Here is a 10,092-nt window from a genome sequence, read left to right as displayed (position 1 = left end):
CTCCACCCCCCATGCTGCCTTCCCTTCATACATCACAGTCAGCTCCGCCTCCCCACGCCGCCTTCCCTTCATACATCACTGTCAGCTCTGCCTCCCCACGCCGCCTTCCCTTCATACATCTGTCAGCTCCACCCCCCATGCTGCCTTCCCTTCATACATCACAGTCAGCTCCGCCTCCCCACGCCGCCTTCCCTTCATACATCACTGTCAGCTCCGCCTCCCCACGCCACCTTCCCTTCATAAATCACTGTCAGCTCCGCCTCCCCACGCCACCTTCCCTTCATACATCACTGTCAGCTCCGCCTCCCCACGCCACCTTCCCTTCATACATCACTGTCAGCTCCGCCTCCCCACGCCACCTTCCCTTCATACATCACTGTCAGCTCTGCCTCCCCACGCCACCTTCCCTTCATACATCACTGTCAGCTCCGCCCCCCATGCCTCGGGCCGCTAACAGCAGTTTTATGGTCTGAGCGAGCTAGCTGCTGGCTGCTAGTCAAAGTTCCACAGTGCTACAGAGCACAATCATTTCTGTAGTTTGACCATGTATTTTTCACATGTAGCTAACGTTATATTGTTACCTTCAGGGCGTGTCTATCAAGTCCGTTTTCCAACATTGGCGAGCATGCTAGCCACATTAGCCGCGCAATATGCTAACGCCAAGTAGCTAACCTACAAAACAAACAGTAAAACAACATGGCAACACGTCGTGTCATGTCCAGCACATGGAAATCCATCCTTGAACCATTTCAGAGCTTGTTACGCTTGTGGAACTTCTGAAGCACTAATTTATTAATTTAACAGAAAACAACTGTCCAATCAGAGCAGAGTATGTAAACGACACACCGCTTCATGAGAGGCCACAGTACTTTGTGTAATATATAAAGGAGGTGATGGCGCAGTGGATAAGACACATGCCTTTGGGGTGGGAGACCGAGTTCACTCTGTGACACATCCACGGTGACCGTGTTGTCAATGTCTCTCAGGTGAATCACCATGACGACAGAGCCAGGTGAGCCACAGGAGGCCCAGCCCAAAGAGGCGGAGTTGTTCCCTGAAGCCGCCGCCCACTCCACACCTAAACAGGTAAAAACACAAAGAAATAAACAATCGATGAACAAATTACTAATCTGAAATGTGACATCACTTCCTGTGTCCTCAGGGAGGGGAGGGCGGGCTGTCCCCGAGCCAAGCTCAGAGCTCATTGGCTGAGGACTCGACTAGTCACCTGTCTTCGAGCAGTCGAATCGCTCGCTCCCCGGCAAGAAACCCGCTGAGCTTTAGGACGATGCAGACCAAAGTGACCCTGCTGGATGGCTCGCTGTTCACCTGCACTGTGGAGGTGAGACAGGTGGAGGAGGGGAGACAGGTGGAGGGAAAACAGGTGGAGGAGGGCAGACAGGTGGAGACATGGGAGACACGTGGAGGCAAGACAGGTGGAGATGAGACAGGTATGGACAGATGGAGGTGTATAAACTTAATGTGGAACCTGCTCCTCTCTGCAGAAACGTGCTCGTGGTCTGCAGCTGTTTGAGAAGGTCTGTGAACACATCAACCTGCTGGAGAGAGACTACTTTGCTTTGTCCTTCAGAGACGCCGACAACAACAAGGTACCTGTCTACCTGTCTGTCTACCTGTCTACCTGTCTGTGCGCTGACGTTTACCTTTTGTCTTCCAGAACTGGTTGGATCCGGCGAAGGAGATGAAGAAGCAGGTCAGAGGTCAGCAGCTCCGCTACCTCTCTCTAGTTTTGGACACCTGATTTGTTGATCTGGTTAGTTCAAGTCAACTGTCTCCACTCTCTTTGTCTTTCAGGCGTTCCCTGGAACTTCTCCTTTAATGTCAAGTTTTACGCTCCAGACCCCGCCCAGCTCTCTGAGGACATCACCAGGTAGTTTAACTCACCTGTCAGTCAAAGCTCAGCAGTGTCATACATGTTTTCGCCTGTTTGAAATAGTTAAGAAATGTGATGGCTTCCTCTACATGTCTGCAGGTACTTCCTGTGTCTCCAGCTCAGACAAGATATAGTTTCTGGTCGTCTTCCGTGTTCATTTGCGACTCACACTGTCCTAGGCTCCTATACCATCCAATCAGAGCTTGGAGACTATGATCCTGGTACTGTACTCTACTGTACTACTGCTACTCTACTACACTCAGCTGAATCCTTCCTTCCCCTGTTATACCCTTCTATAACATACAATGCCATACTGCTCCTTACTCCGCCGTACCCGGCCATACATTCTCTGCCGTACCCTTATTTACCCTGCCATACCCTACTGTACCCTGCTATATATTCTCTGGTCGGCCCTTCTTTACCCTGCCGTACCCTCCTGTACCCTGCCATATCTTCTCTGATCAGCCCTTCTTTACCCTGCTGTACCCTGCCATATGTTCTCTGGTATACCTTTCTTTACCTCGTCGTCCCCTACTGTACCCTGCCATATATTCTCTGGTATACTCTTCTTTACCCTGCCGTACCCTACTGTACCCTGCCATATATTCTCTGGTATACTCTTCTTTCCCCTGCCGTACCCTACTGTACCCTGCCATATATTCTCTGGTATACTCTTCTTTCCCCTGCCGTACCCTACTGTACCCTGCCATATATTCTCTTGTATACTCTTCTTTACCCTGCCGTACCCTACTGTACCCTACCATATATTCTCTGATGAGCCCTTCTATACCCTGCCATTTGTTTTCTGGTATGACCTGACTGTCTCTGACCACCTGTCTCTCTCTCTCTGTGTTTCCTATGACCTGTCTGTCTCTGACCACCTGTCTCTCTCTGTCTCGGTGTATTTTCAGACGAGTGTGGCTCAGATTATGTCAGTGAACTCTGTTTTGCTCCGAATCAAACAAAAGAAATGGAGGAGAAGATCATGGAGCTGCATAAATCATACAGGTTCTTATAGATGAATTAAAAAGACATTTAAATATTATAAAATGTAAGGGAACCAAGCAGGTTTTAACACATGTGATTGTGTGTTTAGAGGAATGACACCAGCTGAAGCAGAGCTGCACTTCCTGGAAAATGTGAAGAAACTGTCCATGTACGGAGTCGACCTTCATCACGCAAGGGTAAGAAACACACCAACACACCAGTGTTACTGTCAACGCTGTTACTGCTGGTGGAGGTCCAAACCTCAGTACTTCAACAACCTACTGCTGGTTAGCATTGTTAGCACTGCAGTGTCTGCATCAGTTAAACTACAAACTGCTGTGAACAGTTACATTAAATAAATCCTATATTTTCTTAACTGGACACATTTAAGTGTTTATAAGTGGAAACATTCTTTTCTAGCTATTTAAAGCTGCATTAACTTAAACAGCAAAAAAATGGATTAAATCATCTTATTTGGTATCCTGAGTTTCTACTCGTACAGACACAGTGTGAGGGGATCAGTACTGCTGATCTTCTGCTTTCTGCTGCTCAACAATCACCAATACATGACCCACTTCCTGTCCACAATCAATTATGTGCGTGTGTGCACACGTGTGTGCGTGTTCAGGGTGACATTACCGATTTTTCCATCATGGCTGCTCTCCATTGATTCAGGCTCTCTGTGTGACAGAGTGAAGCCTGCAGATCAAACAGCTGGTCCAGCTCTGCTTCATGCAGTCAGATCTGAACCAGCAGCAGGTCTGACAGGATCCACAGAGACCTGATCTCACAGATCAATCACACACCACAGCGACACGTTGGAAGGATTTGAAACAGGGTTGGATTCTACAGTTAAATAACGTAATGGATAATTTCAATACTTCATGTATTAATACTTCTCCTCAGTAACGCTGAGTACAGATGAGGTGTGTATTAATACTACTCCTCAGTAACGCTGAGTACAGATGAGGTGTATTAATACTTCTCATCAGTAACGCTGAGTACAGATGGTGTGTATTAATACTTCTCATCAGTAACGCTGAGTACAGATGAGGTGTATTAATACTTCTCCTCAGTAACGCTGAGTACAGATGGTGTGTATTAATACTTCTCCTCAGTAACGCTGAGTACAGATGGTGTGTATTAATACTTCTCCTCAGTAACGCTGAGTACAGATGGTGTGTATTAATACTTCTCCTCAGTAACGCTGAGTACAGATGGTGTGTAGTAATACTTCTCCTCAGTTACGCTGAGTACAGATGGTGTGTAGTAATACTTCTCCTCAGTAACGCTGAGTACAGATGGTGTGTAGTAATACTTCTCCTCAGTAACGCTGAGTACAGATGGTGTGTATTAATACTTCTCCTCAGTAACGCTGAGTACAGATGGTGTGTATTAATACTTCTCCTCAGTAACGCTGAGTACAGATGGTGTGTATTAATACTTCTCCTCAGTAACGCTGAGTACAGATGGTGTGTATTAATACTTCTCCTCAGTAACGCTGAGTAGAGATGGTGTGTATTAATACTTCTCCTCAGTAACGCTGAGTACAGATGGTGTGTATTAATACTTGTCCTCAGTAACGCTGAGTACAGATGGTGTGTATTAATACTTCTCCTCAGTAACGCTGAGTACAGATGGTGTGTAGTGCACATATCCACGGTAACCTCGAGTTAATCACGAACAAAACCTGCTCGGAGCAGTTTAGAGATGCAGCGTAAATCACCATGGCAACAGCCCTCAGTAACTGTCCACCTTTTGGGACCCACGAGTCAGTAACGAGGTGCAGGTGGAGGATCAGGTGACATCAGGAACTCACTGAGGACACCGGGTGGACAGAAGGGCAGCCGACAGACCCAGACCCCACAGACCCCACAGACCCCACAGACCCCACAGACCCCAGACCCCTCAGACCCAGACTCCACAGATCCAGACCCCACAGACCCAGACTCCACAGCTCCAGACTCCTCAGATCCAGACTCCTCAGATCCAGACCCCTCAGACCCCGACTCCTCAGATCCAGACTCCACAGACCCAGACCCCTCAGACCCAGACCCCTCAGACCCAGACTCCACAGATCCAGACTCCACAGCTCCAGACTCCTCAGATCCAGACCCCTCAGACCCAGACCCCTCAGACCCAGACTCCACAGCTCCAGACTCCTCAGATCCAGACTCCTCAGATCCAGACCCCTCAGACCCCGACTCCTCAGATCCAGACCCTACAGACCCAGACTCCAAAGCTCCAGACCCCACAGACCCAGACTCCTCAGATCCAGACTCCACAGCTCCAGAGCCAGAAACACCTGCAGGAAGTGATAGGAGGAGAGAGGAGAGGGACGAGAAAACACAAGACTACCAGAAAGGGGAGAAGTTGTGTTAGTAACATGCAATAATGGGATGAGGTTGCATACAGAGGGAGAGGAAGTAGAGGAGAGAGGAGCTTAGTGCATCATGGGAAATCCCCCGGCAGTCTAGGCCTATAGCAGCATAACTAAGGTCCCAGATACCCTGAGGCTCCACTGTTTACCAATGGGGACAGTTGCAGACTGGACCCAGATGCACAGCGCCCGTCAGCGGTCGGAGGACACAAGACTTTTTGACAGGGATCCAAACGAGAGTCTTCACAGACTACATTACATTCTGTATCACAACCACAGTGATGTTGTGTTTCAAGGTGTTGTGGAGGCTTTAGCATTTAGACCAGCTGTTCTGTTCTGTCTTTGTCTGTCTGTCTGTCCGTGTGACTGGAGTAGATGGTAGGAAGCCGCTTTGATTGCTTGCCTTCCGCAAAGTCCGAGGTAAGACTATTTCCCCTGCGTGCACGTGTGTTCGTATGTGTTTGTGTTGAGTGTGTGTGAGTTTTCATGCAAACATCTTCATATCATGTCTTTATTCTGCTACCCACAACCCACAGCAGCCCTCCCATGCCATGACCCCACCCTAATCTAAAGCTATGAACCAGTTCATTACACCGTACAGGGCAGGGGCCCCTCAGTGCTGGGCTTGGGTAGTAAATGTGCTGGACTCTGGTCTTCAGACGTTCTGGACGTTGTGGCCTTTACATGGACCAACCGAGCATCCTGGTTTTAGGGCTATCTTCTAATATAATTGTGTTTTTGTTCACACTCAGCTGCAGGTTTAGGTTGTGTCCTCTTTAGGACTTGTTGTAAATCCAGAGGAAACTCAGACCCAAGCACCCAGCAGCAGAGAGTTTCAACCCCTCGCTGACTCAAATTCCCCTCCCTTTTGGGCTGTGTCTCAGAGACTGTCAGAGGACAAACTGTGAATCCTGTCTTAGGAAGAAGAAGCTATTTAATCTCTCTGAGTGTTGGGCACATAGTTCTTAAAGGAACGTAAAATAAAATGTTCCATTTCAGTCATTCACGAGTCCATGGTTTGTGCGTGTGTGTGTGTGTGTGCGTGCGTGCAGGACTCAGAGGGCGTGGCCATCATGCTGGGCGTGTGCAGTAGCGGTCTGCTGGTCTACAGAGACAGACTGAGAATCAACAGGTTCTCGTGGCCAAAGATCCTGAAGATCTCATACAAAAGGAACAACTTCTACATCAAGATCCGACCTGGAGAGGTGAGACCCCACACACACCTGAGCACCACAGAAGAAGAGTTCAGACATGACCCCTTAATGAAGGACATACGCCAGAGTCCTGTCAACGTGTCCCATTCATCATCAGAGCTTCCTGTCCCCCGCATTGATCCTAGCAAACGGGTTAGGGGTTCCTAAGTTCCCTGTTCCTGTGTGTGCCTGTTGAACAGCAGGACTCAGCGTGGCACTTTATGTTCCACCTGTCCCAGAGTCTGTCTGTCCCCAGTTTGACCAGTTTTACTCTGTGTCTGTCCGCAGTTTGACCAGTTTGAGTCGGTCTCTCTGTCCCTAGTTTGACCAGTTTGTGTCCGTCTGTCCCCAGTTTGAGTCTGTCTGTCCCCAGTTTGACCAGTTTGAGTCTGTCTTTCCCCAGTTTGACCAGTTTGAGTCTGTCTTTCCCCAGTTTGACCAGTTTGAGTCTGTCTGTCCGCAGTTTGACCAGTTTGAGTCGGTCTCTCTGTCCCCAGTTTGACCAGTTTGAGTTGGTCTCTCTGTCCCCAGTTTGACCAGTTTGTGTCTGTCTGTCCCCAGTTTGAGTCTGTCTGTCCCCAGTTTGACCAGTTTGAGTCTGACTGTCCCCAGTTTGACCAGTTTTACTCTGTGTTTCTGTCCCCAGTTTGACCAGTTGAATCTGTGTCTGTCCCCAACTGACTTAAGTCTGCCTCTCTGTCCCCAGTTTGACTCTGTCTCTGTCCCCAGTTTGACCAGTTTGAATCTGTGTCTGTCACCAGTTTGACCAGTTTGAGTCTACCATTGGTTTCAAGCTGCTTAACCACAGAGCTGCAAAGCGACTGTGGAAGGTCTGCGTGGAGCATCACTCCTTTTTCAGGTCAGTGGTTCAGGGTCCTGAGGAGATGATGAAACACGATGCAACGTACAACCACCTGAAACAACACCTATCTGTCTGTCTCTTCACCTTCCTGTCTGTCTCTCAGGTTGGTGTCTCCAGAGGAGACCCCAAAGAAGTTGCTGTCTCTGGGTTCAAAGTTTCGGTACAGCGGTCGGACTCAGATTCAGAGTCGCAGAGCTAGTGCTCAGATCTCCAGACCTGCACCGCATTTCCCACGATGCATCAGCAAGAGGAACATGCTGAGCCGCAGCCTAGACGGAGGTACTCATAATGATCATACTAGTACTGGTCCCTGTAGAAGTACTGGTACCTGTCCGAGGAGTAGTAGTATTGGTCCTTGTAGTAGAATGGTCCCAGTTGTAGAAGTACTGTACCCAGCAGTATTTGTCCAGCTCGTGGTAGTAGTAGTCCTTGTCTCATCAGTAGTAATTCTGGTCCCAGTAGTCATTGTAATGGTCTACATATCAGTAATAGTTGTCCCAGTAGTAGCAGTAGTAGTAGTAGTAGTAGTAGTAGTATTCCTGGTATTCGTAGTTGCAGTACTTATGCTAGTAATTATAGTCCTGGTCTCAGTCACATTTCTGGTCCTAGCAGTCACAGCATTGTTGATCCTGACAACTGATTCATTTGTAGTTTTAGGTCTGGTCACCAATTTTTTAGTTTGGTTTCATTTAGTCGTAGTTCTTGTCCCAGTAGTAGTGGAACAAGTTCCAGTGATTTTAGTACCAGAAGTGTCCAACTTGCAGCAGCATTTTGGGGCAATAAAACTATTAAATCGTAATGTTTTTATTGCTGACTATCTTGAATGTGTCTGTATACTTGTCCCAGTAGTCATAGTTATGATCCCAGTAGTCATAGTTCTTGTCCCAGTAGTAGTGGAACAGGTTCCAGTAGTTTTAGTACCAGAAGTGTCCAACTTGCAGCAGCATTTTGGGGCAATAAAACCATTAAATCGTAATGTTTTTATTGCTGACTATTCTTGAACGCGTCTGTATACTTGTCCCAGTAGTCATAGTTATGATCCCAGTAGTCATAGTTCTTGTCCCAGTAGTAGTGGAACAGGTTCCAGTAGTTTTAGTACCAGAAGTGTCCAACTTGCAGCAGCATTTTGGGGCAATAAAACCATTAAATCGTAATGTTTTTATTGCTGACTATTCTTGAACGCGTCTGTATACTTGTCCCAGTAGTCATAGTTATGATCCCAGTAGTCATAGTTCTTGTCCCAGTAGTAGTGGAACAGGTTCCAGTAGTTTTAGTACCAGAAGTGTCCAACTTGCAGCAGCATTTTGGGGCAATAAAACCATTAAATCGTAATGTTTTTATTGCTGACTATTCTTGAACGCGTCTGTATACTTGTCCCAGTAGTCATAGTTATGATCCCAGTAGTCATAGTTCTTGTCCCAGTAGTAGTGGAACAGGTTCCAGTAGTTTTAGTACCAGAAGTGTCCAACTTGCAGCAGCATTTTGGGGCAATAAAACCATTAAATCGTAATGTTTTTATTGCTGACTATTCTTGAACGCGTCTGTATACTTGTCCCAGTAGTCATAGTTATGATCCCAGTAGTCATAGTTCTTGTCCCAGTAGTAGTGGAACAGGTTCCAGTAGTTTTAGTACCAGAAGTGTCCAACTTGCAGCAGCATTTTGGGGCAATAAAACCATTAAATCGTAATGTTTTTATTGCTGACTATTCTTGAACGCGTCTGTATACTTGTCCCAGTAGTCATAGTTATGATCCCAGTAGTCATAGTTCTTGTCCCAGTAGTAGTGGAACAGGTTCCAGTAGTTTTAGTACCAGAAGTGTCCAACTTGCAGCAGCATTTTGGGGCAATAAAACTATTAAATCGTAATGTTTTTATTGCTGACTATTCTTGAACGCGTCTGTATACTTGTCCCAGTAGTCATAGTTATGATCCCAGTAGTCATAGTTCTGGTTCCAGTAGTAGTGGAATGGGTTCCAGTAGTTTTAGTCCCAGACTTGTCCAACCAGCAGTAGCATTTTGGGGCTTCAGGATTTAATGGTGTTATTGGTAACTATTCTTGAACTTGTCGGTATACTTGTTCCAGTAGTCATAGTTCTGGTTCCAGTAGTAGTTCTGGTCCGAGTAGTAGTGTTCTGTGACAGATCAGTTCTTTCTTGTTCTTGTTGGTGACCAGAGTTTTTAATTGGTCCTCAGCTTCAAGGGCCACGCCCACATCTTCTCTGATTGGCTCTCCAGCCATCACAGCATCCCCCAAAGCCAACGGTGGTGCTTACACAGGTAGAGCTCATTACTGTTGTAACACAGCTGTTGTCTGCGGTAGTACTGTAGTAGTACTGCATTGTGATTGGCCACAGCTCTGAATGCTTCACTTCATTCAGCTTGTCAGGGAATGCTGCCACCTGATTAGTAGAGGGGCTGTGCTTCATTTAGACAGATAAGCTGGGTAAATTTCTGTCCAATCAGATCTTCTGTTTTTGCTGATGTCATCACATGAGGTCAGACCTACTGTCAAACTGTGAAATACGTCAGGGACTAATCGACTGAACAGGACTGAAGACAACATGTACCAACAGACAGGCAGGGAGGGAACGACCGGGTGAAACACGTCAGGGACTAATCGACTGAACAGGACTGAAGACAACATGTACCAACAGACAGGCAGGGAGGGAACGACCGGGTGAAACACGTCAGGGACTAATCAGACTGAACAGGACTGAAGACAACATGTACCAACAGACAGGCAGGGAGGGAACGACCGGGTGAAACACGTCAGGGA

The 10,092-nt window shown here is 47.2% G+C and overlaps 1 protein-coding gene across 1 annotated transcript; it reads left to right on the top strand.

Annotated features, from left to right (window-relative positions):
- Nucleotides 1–77: 77 nt before the first annotated feature.
- LOC123966412 (band 4.1-like protein 3) lies at nucleotides 78–9,593 on the top strand (the record flags this gene model as incomplete). The annotated part of the gene is made up of 12 exons (XM_046042576.1): nucleotides 78–1,086; nucleotides 1,163–1,342; nucleotides 1,506–1,610; nucleotides 1,679–1,721; nucleotides 1,816–1,891; nucleotides 1,994–2,115; nucleotides 2,806–2,902; nucleotides 2,991–3,078; nucleotides 6,314–6,466; nucleotides 7,216–7,313; nucleotides 7,420–7,595; nucleotides 9,510–9,593. Coding segments are annotated over exons 1-12 (1,312 nt in total), but the record flags the coding sequence as incomplete, so codon positions are not given.
- Nucleotides 9,594–10,092: the final 499 nt, after the last annotated feature.

This window comes from Micropterus dolomieu, unplaced genomic scaffold, assembly GCF_021292245.1.
Source record: "Micropterus dolomieu isolate WLL.071019.BEF.003 ecotype Adirondacks unplaced genomic scaffold, ASM2129224v1 contig_13371, whole genome shotgun sequence".
Taxonomy (NCBI): Eukaryota; Metazoa; Chordata; class Actinopteri; order Centrarchiformes; family Centrarchidae; genus Micropterus; species Micropterus dolomieu.
The sequence above is the reverse complement of the archived record's forward strand: the minus strand, read 5'-3'. Positions and strand labels throughout refer to the sequence as shown.